The sequence below is a fragment of the Callorhinus ursinus genome, unplaced genomic scaffold, assembly GCF_003265705.2.
Source record: "Callorhinus ursinus isolate GAN/ISIS: 27379988/994484 unplaced genomic scaffold, GSC_fseal_2.0 scaffold125, whole genome shotgun sequence".
NCBI classification, from domain to species: domain Eukaryota; kingdom Metazoa; phylum Chordata; class Mammalia; order Carnivora; family Otariidae; genus Callorhinus; species Callorhinus ursinus.
The window spans coordinates 816,529-830,501 of NW_027397187.1; the positions used below are offsets into that span (position 1 = coordinate 816,529).

General features: G+C 64.0%; 2 protein-coding genes across 6 annotated transcripts; one reads left to right on the forward strand and one right to left on the reverse strand.

The window, feature by feature from the left end:
- Positions 1 to 4,232: 4,232 nt before the first annotated feature.
- Positions 4,233 to 5,915, reverse strand: C8G (complement C8 gamma chain). Its single transcript, XM_025864908.2, has 7 exons — positions 5,593 to 5,915; positions 5,380 to 5,516; positions 5,190 to 5,260; positions 5,005 to 5,112; positions 4,645 to 4,746; positions 4,526 to 4,564; positions 4,233 to 4,439 (listed from the first exon to the last, which is right to left on the reverse strand). The coding sequence occupies exons 1-7, from the start codon at positions 5,728 to 5,730 to the stop codon at positions 4,429 to 4,431; spliced, it is 606 nt and encodes a 201-aa protein (XP_025720693.1). The 5' UTR covers positions 5,731 to 5,915; the 3' UTR covers positions 4,233 to 4,428.
- A 230-nt stretch (positions 5,916 to 6,145) lies between these two features.
- FBXW5 (F-box and WD repeat domain containing 5) lies at positions 6,146 to 10,649 on the forward strand. 5 transcript variants are annotated; one of them, XM_025864892.2, is made up of 9 exons: positions 6,178 to 6,358; positions 7,297 to 7,512; positions 7,833 to 7,990; positions 8,258 to 8,432; positions 8,555 to 8,703; positions 8,776 to 9,196; positions 9,389 to 9,536; positions 9,620 to 9,832; positions 9,905 to 10,649. In XM_025864892.2, exons 1-9 carry the CDS (start codon positions 6,220 to 6,222, stop codon positions 10,146 to 10,148), a joined length of 1,863 nt encoding a protein of 620 aa, XP_025720677.2. In that variant the 5' UTR covers positions 6,178 to 6,219; the 3' UTR covers positions 10,149 to 10,649. The 5 variants fall into 5 exon arrangements, 4 of the variants coding, with proteins under 4 accessions (XP_025720676.2, XP_025720675.2, XP_025720677.2 ...); XM_073889998.1 differs by adding an exon at positions 6,691 to 6,833 and having other exon boundaries at positions 6,242 to 6,358; positions 8,555 to 9,196; XR_003206449.2 differs by having other exon boundaries at positions 6,146 to 6,358; positions 8,555 to 9,196; positions 9,604 to 9,832; positions 9,905 to 10,042.
- The last annotated feature ends 3,324 nt before the right edge of the window (positions 10,650 to 13,973 follow it).

A 13,973-nucleotide genomic window follows, 5' to 3' on the forward strand; every position in this document is an offset into this window, starting at 1 on the left:
AGCTCCGGGCGCCTCTGGCGGCGCTTAGTGACCCTGGCGCCCCCTACAGCCCGCCAGGCGGCTCGCAGGCTGGGCGGTGGATTTAGGAGCCGCGCTCCTCACGCCGGCGGCCGCGACAGGCGTGGCTCCTCCCACCGTCAATGCGATTGGTCGAGGGCGGGCACGTGACGCTGGCCAGGCGCGCGGGGCCCGGTGTGCGAAGACCACCGGAGTCCCGGCCGCCGGCCTGCTGCGGCCCCCGCGTCACCCCGGAAGGGCGGCAGGGTCCGCGGGTACCGCCGGCCGGGGTGGCTGCAGGGAGGGCCAGGGCGCTGGACCCTCCCGGGAGCCGGGCCTGGCCTCCCCGCAGCCCTTTCCCCCCGGGGGCTTGGTGTCCCCGCCCCGCCCTCCCGGCCTCTGCAGGACCCTCCTGCCCGCTCGCTCCCCGCGCCCAGGGCCGTCCCTCCCTCTCTTCCACCCGGGCAGCAACAGCGGGAGCGCCCCACCCGCCCTCCGCACAGCTACTCCCCAGGTCTTCCCTCGCGCCCCAAAGCTCGGACGCGGTGCTCTGGGCTGGCTCTTCCCGACGGTGGGCAGGGACCCGCTGGCACCGGGGAGGAAGGCAGGCTGGATTCAGGGATCCCCGCGGGGCCGTCCCCGCCGCGGAGGCCCTCAGCTGGGGGGGGGGGCGCGAGGAGGGGGCGTGCGGGCAGGAGCAGGACGTGCGGAGCGACCGGGTGTGAAGGCCCTGCCCACGAGCCGGAGGGAGCGGGTGGGTCCCCTCCGTGGCGGGCTATGTCCAGCCCTGTCCCCCAGGCAGGGGGCCTGGCCCACCTGTCCACGAGCGGCCGTGTGGGCAGGGAGCGCGGGCACCCCGCAAGAAGGGCCCACAGTTCCGGGACAGGGCCAACGACGTACCTGTGGGACCACCGGCGCTGGGGGCCTGGGACACAGCACCCTCGCATCCTGGCAAGGCCCGTGGGCTCCCAGGACAGTGCTCCTCTGGCCTTCCCTGGGGGCCCCCAACCGCCACTGCCAATCAGAGGTAAGTTTGTATACGTTTTTTACAAACATTTATACATTTATACAAACTGAGCCACCCAGGCTCAGTCGGCTGGGTTTTGGCTGAGGTCATGATCTCAGGGTTGTGGGATTGACCCTGCATTGGGATCCGTGCTGGATGTGGGGCCTGCTTAAGATTCTCTCTCTGACGCTCTGCCCCCCCACCCTCGCGCTCTCGAGCTCCCTCTCTCTCAAATAAAATATTTTTTTTCCTTCTAAGGTATTAAAAATCACCTATTACAGTTAAAAGACAAAATAGAAATTATAATTAACATCTTTACCTAAAAACAGTTCACTTAGAACTACGGTTATTTCACCTAGTTTGTGACAATGAGAGCTCAATAAATATTTTTGTGGAAATAAGATGCATGACAGCTGCCCCCCCCCCCAGACCTGCTGTTGGGGACACCCAGAGGGACAGGCCTGGGCTGCTGTGGGGCCTCAGCCCTGTGGTCACGTGGGAGGGTCTCTGGCGCCGCCCTTTGGACCTGCAGTCCTTCCAGAAGCATCCTTCCCCGGAATCCCTGAGATGATATGTTTGAACTCTCCCACACCCCAGAGCGGAGCCCCTCATTCCCCGTTTGGGGGCTGTGGGGCCGGGCATGCAGGGGGCTCTCTGAGCCACGGCCCCACCTGATACAAGTGTGCGGACACTCCGGCGGGTGGCCAGTGGGTCTCTGGGTCGTAGGGCCCACGGGGAGGCTATAGTTTCCTTTGCTCTTCTCCCTCAAAGCCCTGGCGGCCAAGGCCCCCTGCCTTCCCCTCTTCTCCGCAGCCATATATGTCTGCCTTTCTGGGAGGCCAGTTCCAAGGGACACAGGGTGGGCACTGCCCAGTCTGTGGGGTCGGGCATGGTCCCCACCCACTGGAGACATGGAGCCCATACAAGGCTGCTGCTGGCTCTTCCTAGCAACCACCCACCCCAGTCCTCCTGGTCTGGGCTGAGCCAGGCGGCCAAGTGGGCATGCAGCGGTGGGACCAGATAGTGGTCCCTACAGCTCACCTGGGATGTCCTGGTGCTCACCCCTACTCCCTGGCAGCCCGGGGAGGAGATGGGGGCCAGTGGGGGTCCAGCTCCCAGGCACCCCCTCAGCCTCACCAGCAGTCAGTGGTGAGCTCTGGGCCTCGAGATGCCAGGAACAGGGAGCCGTCCCACCGGTGTGCCCAGCGTCGAGAAACGCTCATCAGATGGATGCCCAGGGCCCCAAGACAGCGTGGCTTGGGGCCAGTTCCAGGCCGAGCTTTGGCCAAGCTAATGCACATTTCCTTGAATGGACCTTCCAGCTCCAGTCTGGCCCCAGCCTAGGGCTGCCATTTGCCCTCAGACCCTCCCCAAGTTCTCCTGAAGGGAGGCCACCCCCCACCCCCAGTCCTGGTTCCTGCGGGGACAGTGGGAGGGCTGGGGGTGAGGCGTGCCCATTTCTCCAGGATGGGCAAGTGCGTGCCAGGCGTGTTTGTTCAGAAGCACCCCAGGGTGCTGACTCACAGCCATGTGGGCTTGGATCTTGCCCAGCAAGGCTTGGGGAGGCCAAGGAGGGAGTAAAGGGAGAAAGCTGGCCCCCCACACCGTCCCAGAGCAGGGCGCCTCCAGGCCCCTCAGGGCACCGAGTGGGCTAGCGTGGGGGCACAGTGTGCACCCCCAAGTCATCAGAGCTGTTGAAATTGGCCAGTGCCCTCTAGCAAATGGAGGAGATGGTTTAACGAGATGGGGAGTGGGGGGTGTTGGCAGGACCTGGAGAGTGTTCTCACCAGCAGGGGCCCAGCGGAGTGGGCTCCCGGCGCAGGGTGAGGGCCACGGCTCCCTCCCCTAGCCCTGGGGCAGCTGTCCACCCTGTGGGACGCCCTGGGCAGACCCTGACCCTGGGGGGGGGGGGGGGGCTGCATGCTGGGCAACTCAAAATTGTTTGTTTCAAGTGCCCTTTGCCCTCTTGGAGTAGCTCTGTTTCCTCTAGGTCAGTCCCCCAGTCCTGATTCTTCTCTTGCAGTGATTTCCCCAGTGTCTGGGACCCCCAGTGAGGGTCCGGCAGGTCGGCCAGGCCCCAGGCTGTGGGAAGCATGTGCAGTCTACCCTGGGGGGCAGTGGGGATCCCCCGGAGGCAGACCTTCCCCAGCACTCCACGTCCCCCCAACAGTCTGGCATCACTTGTTCCTCCAGGCAGCCATTGCCCAGGGCGGGGAGGGGACACCATTACCCCATTTTCAGCCGACCCCCCCGCCTCCATCTCCCATGGGCCTTGGAGTTCCCTCATTCCAGAAGGTTCTCTACAGAGCAAAGCACACACTCGCCTTCCTCATAGCCGGTAACCTTGGTCAGATCCTGGGTGTGGACTCCCCCACCTGTGCACCAAACTCCTGTGCTCACCCCAACCTAGCGCCTGAATTAGGCTGGCTGCTTCCTCCATTTTGGGATAGACCCTTCTCCCTCCCCCCTTCCCCCCTCCCCTGGCACGTGTGCATCTGCGCACACACACACACACACACACACACACACACTTATTCTCCCTGCCTGGGTAAGCTCACCATCTACCCCGAGGGGCACCTGGCTGCCTGACGCCAGGACTCAACTCAGCCTGCTCCCAGGCCCGTCCCCTGCCAGCGCTCGGGCCAGCCATAGGGCCAGCCCGGCCTCCTGTCTCTCTAAGCCATTGCCAACTCACTGCAGACCCAGGCACCACATCCAGGAACGGGGAGGGGGTCTGCCTGCCCCCTTCCCAGTGGCCTGTCCTGCCTCAGGCCAGAGGGCCACTGGTACTCTGGACCCGTGCCTCCCAGGAGGAGCTCAGGGTCAGCGGGGGACCAGGAGAACCTGTGTGTAGGGCTCCTCGTCCCCCTAGGAAAGGCCCCCCACCATCTGGGCAGGGGGCAGGCTCCGGTCCTGGGCCTACCCAGGGCGGCCCAGCAAGGCCAGCAGGGCACGTGTGCTCACAGACTGGGAGCAGGGAAGGGCAGCTGGGACCATAGTGCAGGGGCCCAACTGAGAAGCCGAGACTGGGGCACAGGGACAGCAGGGCAGTGGATGCTTCCAGACCTTGAAAAGGAGCCATTTCCACCCTGCCTCCCCATTTGACCAGGGGAGGAGCCCCTTCCCTCTCCAGCCCACCCCGGGGGGGAGCAGTCCCACATGCTCATGAGAAGACAGGCCGGCAGAGGCCCCCGTCCAGGTCCAACACGGAAGGGAAGGAGTCAGTGGCCAAGCTGGACAGCGTTTAATGAAGATTCTGCTCCTGAGCTCCGTGGGTGATGGGCAGCTTCGGGGCACACACGGGAGAGCGTCCCCCCATGGGGTGGCCCTGACCCCATGCGGCCCCGGGGCTCAGTGAGTAGGGTAGCAGGTGCCAACCCCTTCAGGATCTTCACTCCTTCTAAGGTCAGGGCTGCCACCTGGACTCACCTTGTTTCTGGGGCACAGAGACGAGACTCAGCCAGTGAAGGAGCTGAGGGGTGCCCCCCTCACTGCACCACCCGGCCAGCACTGGCCACTCACCATCTAGGACGTGGAACTGGTCTGCGGCCTCGCAGAAACCTGAAGGCCCAAGCAGGGGTCAGGAGTGGCCAGGGCAGGGCACAGGGGGAGGACAAGGCCGGCCACTGGGGGAGGCTTACCATACTTGGGGAAGAACAAGGTATGGTCCTCGGTCAGGTTGGCCCTCCGGATCCCCTGCTCAAATGCACTCAGGGCCGAGTCACTTGCCGGGAACGAGCGGGCTGTGGGGCACACAAGGCTCCTGGGCACGCGGTGAGGGAGCAGGCGGGGCATGCGGGGCACAGGGTCTGTGTGCTTGCGACACCCCCAGCCCCTCCCCTCTGCCCCCGACAGCTGGGCCTATCGGCAGGGGCTCCTCCCCAGACCCCTCCTCAGCTGCGGAGGGTCAGAATACAGGGAGGGTCCGTGTGTCCCCCTGGGCTCGCCCCCCACGGACGGCGCTGAGTGTGTGCGAAGCGTGGGCTCCCGCGTGGACGCACCATACAGCTTCACCGACAGCCGCCGCTTCTGCTCCAGGTACAGGACAGCGAAGCCCTGGTAGTCTGTCTCCCCGACGATCACGTCCACTGCCCTGCGGGCACCTCGGGCTGGGCAGAGCCGAGTCAGCCAAGTCAGCTTCTGGCCCCTCAGCCCCGCACCCCAGCCCCTGATGCCCTGGCCTCACCGTGGAGCAGGAAGCGGCCGGGGACTCCCGTGTCTCGGTAGAGCTGCTGCACCTGCCAGCATATCCCATCCCTGGGGAGGGCGGGGGTGAGCACAGAAGGCTTAGGGACCCCAAGCCGGGCAGGGCCTTGCAGGACTCTAAGTCCAGGCCACATCAAGGGTGGGGGCGGGGGTCCCTACGGGGCACTCACAGCTTCTGGAAGGTGCTGACAGCCATGGCCGCGCCCTGGGCAGCTACGCGCAGTAGGGTGGCCTCGGCCCGGTGGCCTTGCTCCTGCAGGAAGCGGCACGAGGAGGCCACGGCCACAAGGAGCCACGTCCCTGCAAACTAGGAGCAGGCCATGTGAGGGCACAAGGGGATGAGGGGCGGCCCGGCCCTGCCCACCCACCTGTCCCCCCTCTACCTGCTGAGCATTGAAGTTGGCCTTCGGCTGGATGGTGCTGATCGGGGACGCTGGCCGAGGGGGTCTCCGAGCGCTCTGGCTCAGGGAGCCCCCGGCCAGGAGCACAGTCAAGAAGAGTGCAGTCCTGGGGGTCAGCATGGTGGCGGCCGGGTCCGGGAGAGGCAGAGGGCAGGATGGCCAAGTCCTGGGCCAGAGTCCACGGTCCAGTGCCGCCCAGAAGCCTGGCACAGGAAGTAGGCGCCAGGCCGCTTCCAGCCCCGGAGGTCCCGGTTGGTCCTCCTGCCTTTACCAAGCACCCTGCCCCCCACGAGCGTCTACCCCCAGCCTCCTGGACTCTGCACTTCCCGGCAGGGCCCTGGCGCCATATCCTGTTTACAAAGTCTCAGTTGACCTCTGGTTCCTTGTCCACGACCCCCTAACCCAAAGGCCCCAGCCGCTGGGAGCGGCGGGGCGGGGTCTCGACCCGCAAGGTAAGCGAGCCTTGCCCTCAGCCCGGCCCACTGGCCTCGGTGCGAGGCCGCCGCCCCTCCCGGCCGCCAGGGGCGCTGTTGGGAGCGAGCGCGAGTGCGCGCAGGCGCAGCCACGGCCGAGGCGGGCGGCCGGGTGCTCGGCGCTCTGCGGCCATCGATGCCTCAGGGCTCGAGGCGTCAGCCTGGCGGGCTCCATCATAGAGACGCGGCGGCAGGAGCGGCGGAGCGGAAGCCGGTCGGCCGGCCGGGGCCGGGCGCCGGGGCAGGGGCGGCACAGCCGGGCGGAGGCGGCTGCGGTGAGTGCGCCCGGCCCCGGGGAAGGTCGTCGTCCGGCCCCGGCCCCCGATCTCCGGCTCCCCGGCCGTGTCCGGTCCCCGGCCCCCTGCCACCCCACCCCCCCCCCCGCCGCCCCAGCCTCTGGCTCCTCGGCCTCGGCCGCGCCCTCTGCCGATGAATGAGTCGCCGAGGCCGGCCCGCCGGGCCCGGGCCCCGAGCCGAGGCCCCGCCCCCCGCAGCCCCTCGGAGGGGAGGGGGGAGGCGCGGTCGGGCAGCCCCCGCCCCGCCCCGCCCGCAGCTCGCCTGGCCGTGGCCGCGCTGGCCCGCTGGCCGCCGGGCGGGGCTTGCCTAGGCCCCAGGGCCGACGCCAAGGACCGGCTGGTGCCCGGGCGGCGTCTGGGGCGGGGGGGCGGGCGCTCGCCCCGCCGGCCCCAAGCCTCCCCGCGGAAGGACCGCTGTCCCACGCTGGCGGCTCTGAAGCCTTGGGGCCACAAGGTCAGAGTGGCAGGAGTGCGCGGGGGTCACCGGGTTCGCGGGCTCGGAGCCGTCCCCAGCCCAGGCTTCCAGACGTGCGTCTCGGCCCGGGAGCGGGAGGAGGTCAGAGGGCCCCACCCCCGCGACCGGGCCGCTTCTGGGCTGAGGGCACGTTTGGGGTCCAGCTCAGGCTGGACCAGGCCGGGAGGTGCTGGGCGCGGCCCGCTGCCCGCCCAAAGCTGCCTGTGCCAGGCACCACTGGGACGTGCGGGGGCGCCGGTCAGGAGGACGGGGTCCAGGGGGCTTGGAGAAGCTGTTGGACCCCTATAGCCAGGTGGGAGCGCCAGCTGGGCCTCCACACACGCTCAGTCCGAGGGGATTGCGGGCAGGGCACTTGCCTCTCTCGGCCCCGGGGCCCCTCCCTTGGGGCCAGTATGCTCTGCCAGTGCAACTGGCAGCTAAGGGGACCACGTGTGGGTTTCAGGGCTGCCTGGGCAGAATGTCACAATGGACGAGGGGGGCACGCCCCTGCTCCCTGACAGCCTCATCTACCACATCTTCCTGAGTTTGGGCCCAGCAGACGTACTGGCCGCCGGTCTGGTGTGCCGCCAGTGGCAGGCCGTGTCCCGGGACGAGTTCCTGTGGAGGGAGCAGTTCTACCGCTACTACCAGGTGGCCCGAGACGTGCCCCGGCACCCAGGTCAGGGCCTGCACGTGGCCCCACAGTCCACCAGGCTGGCTGGGAGGGCGGGAGGCAGGGCCATTCACATGCTGCCAGCTGAAGCCACAGCACTGGTCCCCAACCACCCAGATCTCGATAGTGGTCACCGAGGCACCGTGCAACCAGGCCGTGCCTCAGTACAGGCCTGGCAGGGAGGCAGGGGCTTGGGGGTGCCGGGGGCACCCCTGCAGCTGAGGTGACATCCTCCAGGGGCAGGGCTGGCCCCTACGCTGTCAGGGTGCTGGCCTCTGTGGGGAAGGAGGCTCAGGGCCCCCGCGGTGACCACCCCCCACCCCCAGCGGCCACATCCTGGTATGAAGAGTTTCGGCGGCTCTATGACACGGTGCCTTGTGTGGAGGTGCAGACGCTCAAGGAGCACACCGATCAGGTGCTGCATCTCAGCTTCTCCCACTCGGGTTACCAGTTTGCTTCCTGCTCCAAGGATTGCACTGTGAAGGTGAGCCCAGCCCACAGCAGCTGGGGCCGGGGGAGGGGGGTGGCCCCCAATGCTGATGGAGGGAAGTGAGTTCTGCTCCAGAGCCCGGAGCCAGCCACGTGGACCCACACCCCTCCTCCGGTCAGCGGGCAGCCAGGGGCCAGGAGCACCAGTCTGGTGGTGGTTTCTGGGCATGAGCCCAGCCAGGAGAGGGGCTTGCAGCATGGGCCCTGGGGTCCCGTGCAGGGTGGGCTCAAGATGCCCCCAGATGACTCCGCCCCCACGCAGATCTGGAGCAACGACCTGACCATCTCGCTGCTGCACAGCGCGGACATGCGGCCCTATAACTGGAGCTACACCCAGTTCTCCCAGTTCAACCAGGACGACTCACTGCTGCTGGCGTCTGGGGTGTTCCTAGGGCCGCACAACTCCTCGTCGGGTGAGATTGCAGTCATCAGCCTAGGTGAGAGCGGGCCTGGGGCGGGCTGGCTGGCCTGGCCAACCCCACGCCGCCTCCTACAAAGCCCTGCACCCCCCCCCGCCCGTCCCAGCCCCTTCCCACAGCCCTGCCCCCACTCTCCCCAGACAACTTCGCCCTGCTGTCCCGAGTGCGCAACAAGCCCTATGATGTGTTTGGCTGCTGGCTCACGGAGACCAGCCTGATCTCGGGGAACCTGCACCGCATCGGAGACATTACCTCCTGCTCAGTGCTCTGGCTCAACAATGCGTTCCAGGTGCGGGCGGGCGTGCCCCCTGCGGCCGCTCCCTCCTTGGCCTGGTGCCCACCTGCTGTCTCCCACCCCCAGGACGTGGAGTCAGAGAACGTCAATGTGGTGAAGCGGCTCTTCAAGATTCAGAACCTTAACGCCAGCACCATCCGCACCGTGATGGTGGCCGACTGCAGCCGCTTTGACAGCCCGGACCTCCTGCTGGATGCCGGTGCGGCCCCCGGCCGTGTCTTTGACCTGGGCAGCGACAGTGAGGGCGAGGCGGTGGGCCCAGGATCAGGGCCTGCTCCAGCCCGCACCAAGGAAGGCTTGCGGCGATTCTTGGATGGGCTCCTGGACGGGCGGGCGCAGCCCCAGCTGTCAGAGCACGCGCTGGAGACCAAGGTGGCCGAGCTGCTGGCCCAGGGCCGCACCAAACCCCCAGAGCACAGCATGGCTGACGCCCACAAGCTCCTCATCTTCACTACGGGCTGCCTCACTTACTCACCACACCAGATCGGTAGGGGAGCAGGCCCTCCTCCGTCCCTAGAACCTGGGGGGTGAGACTTCCCTGCAGCCAGGGTGGGGTCCTGTGGCCAAGGGCAGGCCGTGAGTCTCTGGGCAGAGTTGGCTTCCTCTGTTTGTCCTGGGGGCCCTGCCCTGGGCCAGCCTCCTGGAGTGCGTGTTCCATGGGGGCCTCTGGTTCCTGCAGGCATCAAGCAGATCCTGCCACACCAGATGACCACAGCCGGGCCTGTGCTGGGCGAGGGGCGGGGCTCAGATGCCTTCTTTGATGCCCTGGACCACGTCATCGATGTGCACGGACACATCATCGGCATGGGCTTGTCCCCGGACAACAGGTGGGCCTCCAACAGTGTAGGGGGGGGGGGGGGGGGGGGGTCTCTGCAGGCTGCTGAGACCAAGCAGGGTGCCCCTTGCCCAGGTACCTGTATGTAAACAGCCGTGCCTGGCCCAGCGGCTCTGTGGTGGCCGACCCCATGCAGCCACCGCCCATAGCAGAGGAGATCGACCTGCTGGTGTTTGACCTCAAGACCATGCGGGAGGTGAAGCGGGCTCTGCGGGCCCACCGTGCCTACACGCCCAATGACGAGTGCTTCTTCATTTTCCTGGACGTCAGCAGGGACTTCGTGGCCAGGTAGATGCGCAGGGCAGGGCCGGGCCGGGTCCAGGTGTGGCGGGCAGGGTCTCACCTGGGGCTCTCCCGCAGCGGGGCAGAGGACCGGCACGGCTACATCTGGGACCGGCACTATAACATCTGCCTGGCGAAGCTGCGGCACCAGGACGTGGTCAACTCGGTGGTCTTCAGCCCCCAAGAGCAGGAGCTCCTGCTGACAGCCAGTGACGATGCCACCATCAAAGCCTGGCGTTCACCACGCACCGTGCGCATCCACCAGGCCGCGCGCCCACGTCCCCATCCCTTTCTCTCCTGGTTTGCCGGCCAGAAGCGCTGAGAAGGGCACTAGGCGACAGGAGCGTCCTGGGTGTTCTGGGGCTGCTGGGACCCATTGAAGATGCTACAGAGGCCTGCAGCCCTTTCCCAAGGGCCCAGTCGCTGCCCAGACCATGTGGTGGGCAGAGACACTTGTGACAGTCATGCCTTAGGAGGGGGTCCAGCAGGGAGGGGACGGCCTGCCCCCCACCACACTCACACCACACACCACCTCCCACAGCTGTGACCTTCAGCACCGGGGCAGCCCCCTGGCTGGCCTGGGATGCACTGGACACTGGGCCCCCACTCTCCCCCACCCTCTTCCCCCAGGGCCTGTGCCCTGGGACAGTCAGCAGCATACATACCCTTTGGCCGGCCCCGTAGGGCCCCGGGCGGCCCCTCCTCTGGGAACACATTTGCTCACCAGCAGGGCCGGCAGCACAGGTCAGTCTGCCGTGGGCCCAGGCAAACTGCATGTCACTGGTCACCTGTTTGGGGCCTGAATAAACAGTTGGCAGTAGCACCCCGCCGTCCAATCTTTGTGGGCAGGGAGGGGCCCAGTGGTATCTACGCTGACTCTCATGCCTGACTGACAGGTGGCAGGACGCTTGAGGCTGTGGTGGAGTAGTGTGGCTCGAGGCTGCGTCCCCAAGTCGCTGTCCCTGGAACCTCTGAGCGGACGAGGTCACCGATGTGCAGAAAGTGCCAGAGCACGTCCACCATGACGTGTGCTCGCCACCAGCAGGGAGGCGTAAAGGGGCACACCTGACCTGGGGAGGCGCTGCAGAAGACAGGGCCGCACACGGCGGGGCGGGGGGCTGGGGGCGTGGGGGGGGGGGCAGGAAGCAGCCCCAGCCACATTCTCAAGGCTTGACCCACATCTGTCCTGGGGACTCACCTGCCCCCCTCATTTTGATGGGTGCTGGTGCCGGGTGGGGGTGCTGATGGGGCAGCAGGCCTGGTTTCTGTGCCTGGCTACACATGGAGCTCACCGTGTCGAACAGTGTTCCGTGCACGCACAGTGACCATCACCACAGTTGGGGGACAAACGTGGCAGACACGGACACGTCCACAAGAACGAGGCCAGAGGCAGTGCCAAGCAAAGGCTGCTGGCCTTGGAACCACACTGGCTACAGGGGGAGGGCTGGGCAGGGGCCGTGAGGGGCTCGGCCGGGAAGGCACAGGGCCCGGAGGAGCTGCTCGTGGCCAAATGTCCAGCAGCGTGGGCCGTGCACCCAGAGGAGGACGCCCCAGCCCACAGTAACAACAGGGAAGCCCAGGGCTGCTGGGGTTCATGTCCAAACCCCCAGACACAAGGACAAGGAGGGGAACTTGGAGACAAGGCCACAACAGCAAGGGAAGCCAAAACGTCCCGCACGCAGCACACCTGAGACCATCCAGAGCCACGAGTAGCCGGCAAGCTCCGTAGGGGCAAATACGCTCCTGACAAGTGGCAAAATGGAACAATTTTCTGAAGAGATCTTAAAATCATCAAGAACTAAATCTGTAAAACAAAAGCAGGGAAGAAGAATAAAAAACACCCAGACTCAAAAGGAAGCCAGTGGAACACAAAAGGTAGAGTGATTGAAATGGAAAAAAGGTTGGAGCAGACCCGCCTGGCATGAGAATTGGCAAGCAGAGGATGGAGAAGAAGAGACGCAGCTGGACACAACCCAAGGAAGAGCTGGGAGTGTGGGGAGGGACGAGGCAGCACAGATGGGGCAGGAGGTGCTCCAGCTCAAGCCTGCAGCGGGCACAGTGAAACAGGAAATGGCTCAAGTACACGAAGACAGAAGTCCTCAGAACACGTGAGAAGCAGCAGTGCCCACGAGATGCGGCACGGTGAGGCCACAGCCAGTGAGGGCCCCGTCCCTCCCCCAGCGCAGCTAGAAGAGCTAAGCACTCGCTTGGAACAGGGTACGCAGCGGGCGGATGGGGAGCAGCAGACCTCCGTGTCCGTGCCCGGCCTGAGCTCAGAACAGCCTCGGCCTGGAAGTGAGTGCCCAGAGAGCAGCCTGCCAGGAGGACGGAGTGCTGGCCACAGAAGCCCACAGCACTGAGTGTGGCTGTAGCTCCAAGAGCCCGTTACTACTGTGCTCTCTGCACTGCTGCTAGGTGGACCCAAAAGTGGCCTTGTGACCAAGGAAAGGCATGACAGAGCGGCGCAGCGAGAGCCCCATGCCTCTGGCTGAAGGAGCAGACGGTGCTGCACCCAGGCCAGAGGGAGCAGCTTGGGAAGCAGCCCGGGAGGTGGCCCTGACCGCTAAGGCTGACCGTCAGGCTGCAGATGTGTGCATCAGACCCAGACCGCAAGAGCCTACAAACCAGTGCCCAATCCCAGCCTAAGGACCAGCCCACAGACCGTGGTGAGCATGGGCCTAACCCTAACAAGAGCTGGTGTCCGTGAACACTGACAGTCGTCCAGGAGTCAGACAAGACCCAGAGCGGGTCAAGTGATGTCCAGAATGTAACCCCCAAGTACTTGGCACACAAAGAACCCTCAAAATGTCAGCTCAGAGGAAAAGACATTCAGCGGGTGCCAAGGATGAAAAGACACAGATGTCGAGATTATCCGACAGAGACTCTGAAGTAGCAATCATAAAAACGCTTGAAAAGCAATCACAAACACTTCAATAGATATAAAGATACAAAAGTCTCAGCAAAGAGACAGAGGATTTAAGAGGAGCCAAAGGGAAACGTTAGGACTGAAAAGCAAAATTTTAAAACTCACTGAACAGACAGACCAGCAGAATGGACATGACAGAAGAGTCCATGAACGTGACTAAGGTGGACAGAAATTGTCCAACCTGAACAAAGGAAAGAAAACCATTTGGGGGACAAATCAGGCCCCAGGGACCTGTGGGACAAACACTAAAGGTCTAACGTTTGTATCACTGGGAGCCCAAAAGGAAAAGAAAATGATCTGCAGAAACGACAGCTGAAATTCACCACCCGTGTGGTGAAAGATACACACCCACAGATTCAAAAAGCCGAGTAAATCCAGATAGGATAAAACTAAAGCATCCACGCCCAGACGCATCTCATCAAACTGCCGAAACCCAAAACAGAAGAGCCCTGACAGCAGTTGGGAAAGGTCATGCCCACCCAACAAGCTGCAGGCCCCCCACCAGCAGCCGGAACTGCTGTCAGCCCAGAATGCCACAGCAGCGAAAACATCCTTCATGAATACAGGTGAAATAAACTCTCAAATGAAAGAAAAAGAAGAGACTCTGTGGCCAGCAATGGAAGGTCTTCTGACAAGAGGTAAATACCATCAGAATGAGGCTGGGACACCAACAACACGGGGACAGAAATGCAGACTCCTGTCGTCCTGCGTTCTTCAAAACATGTTTGACAGTCAAAAGAAAGGCAGTGATAATGTTTTCTGATGGAGTTTTCAGTCTAGTTATGGGGGGACGATAAAGGGACCCTTGGGGGTGAGGTGCCTACATCCTGGCTGAAGTGCAAAATACTGACTCCATCGTAAGCTGTTAAAAGTTGAGTGTGTTGCGGGGCGCCTGGGTGGCTCTGTCAGTTGGGCGTCTGACTCTTGATCTCAGCTCGGGTCGTGATCTCAGGGTCATGAGTTCAAACCCCGTGTTGGGCACCACGCTGGGCATGGAGCCTACTTTAAAAAAAAAAAAAAAGTACAACAATAAAAGTTAAGCATGTTGTGATCCTTAGAAGAACCACTAAAAATACTACACAGAGAGACAAAATCACAACAGATGGACTAAAACAGATTAGCACAAAATGTTCAACGAATTCCGTCCTTCTAGGCGGCAGAGAGGAGATGGAGGTACAAATACGGAGGACCAAGAGAAAACAAACAACAAAATGGTAAACG

Excerpts from the sequence above, each read along its gene's own strand:
- C8G (XM_025864908.2), bottom strand. The coding sequence starts at position 5,730 with ATGCTGACCCCCAGGACTGCACTCTTCTTGACTGTGCTCCTGGCCGGG. Across the intron at positions 5,261-5,379 it reads GTCAGCACCTTCCAGAAGCT|GGATGGGATATGCTGGCAGG; the intron begins GTGAGTGCCCCG and ends CGCCCTCCCCAG. Across the intron at positions 5,113-5,189 it reads CGGCCGCTTCCTGCTCCACG|CCCGAGGTGCCCGCAGGGCA; the intron begins GTGAGGCCAGGG and ends GGCTCTGCCCAG.
- FBXW5 (XM_025864890.2), top strand. The coding sequence starts at position 6,220 with ATGCCTCAGGGCTCGAGGCGTCAGCCTGGCGGGCTCCATCATAGAGAC. Across the intron at positions 7,991-8,257 it reads CCAAGGATTGCACTGTGAAG|ATCTGGAGCAACGACCTGAC; the intron begins GTGAGCCCAGCC and ends GCCCCCACGCAG. Across the intron at positions 9,537-9,619 it reads GGCTTGTCCCCGGACAACAG|GTACCTGTATGTAAACAGCC; the intron begins GTGGGCCTCCAA and ends CCCCTTGCCCAG.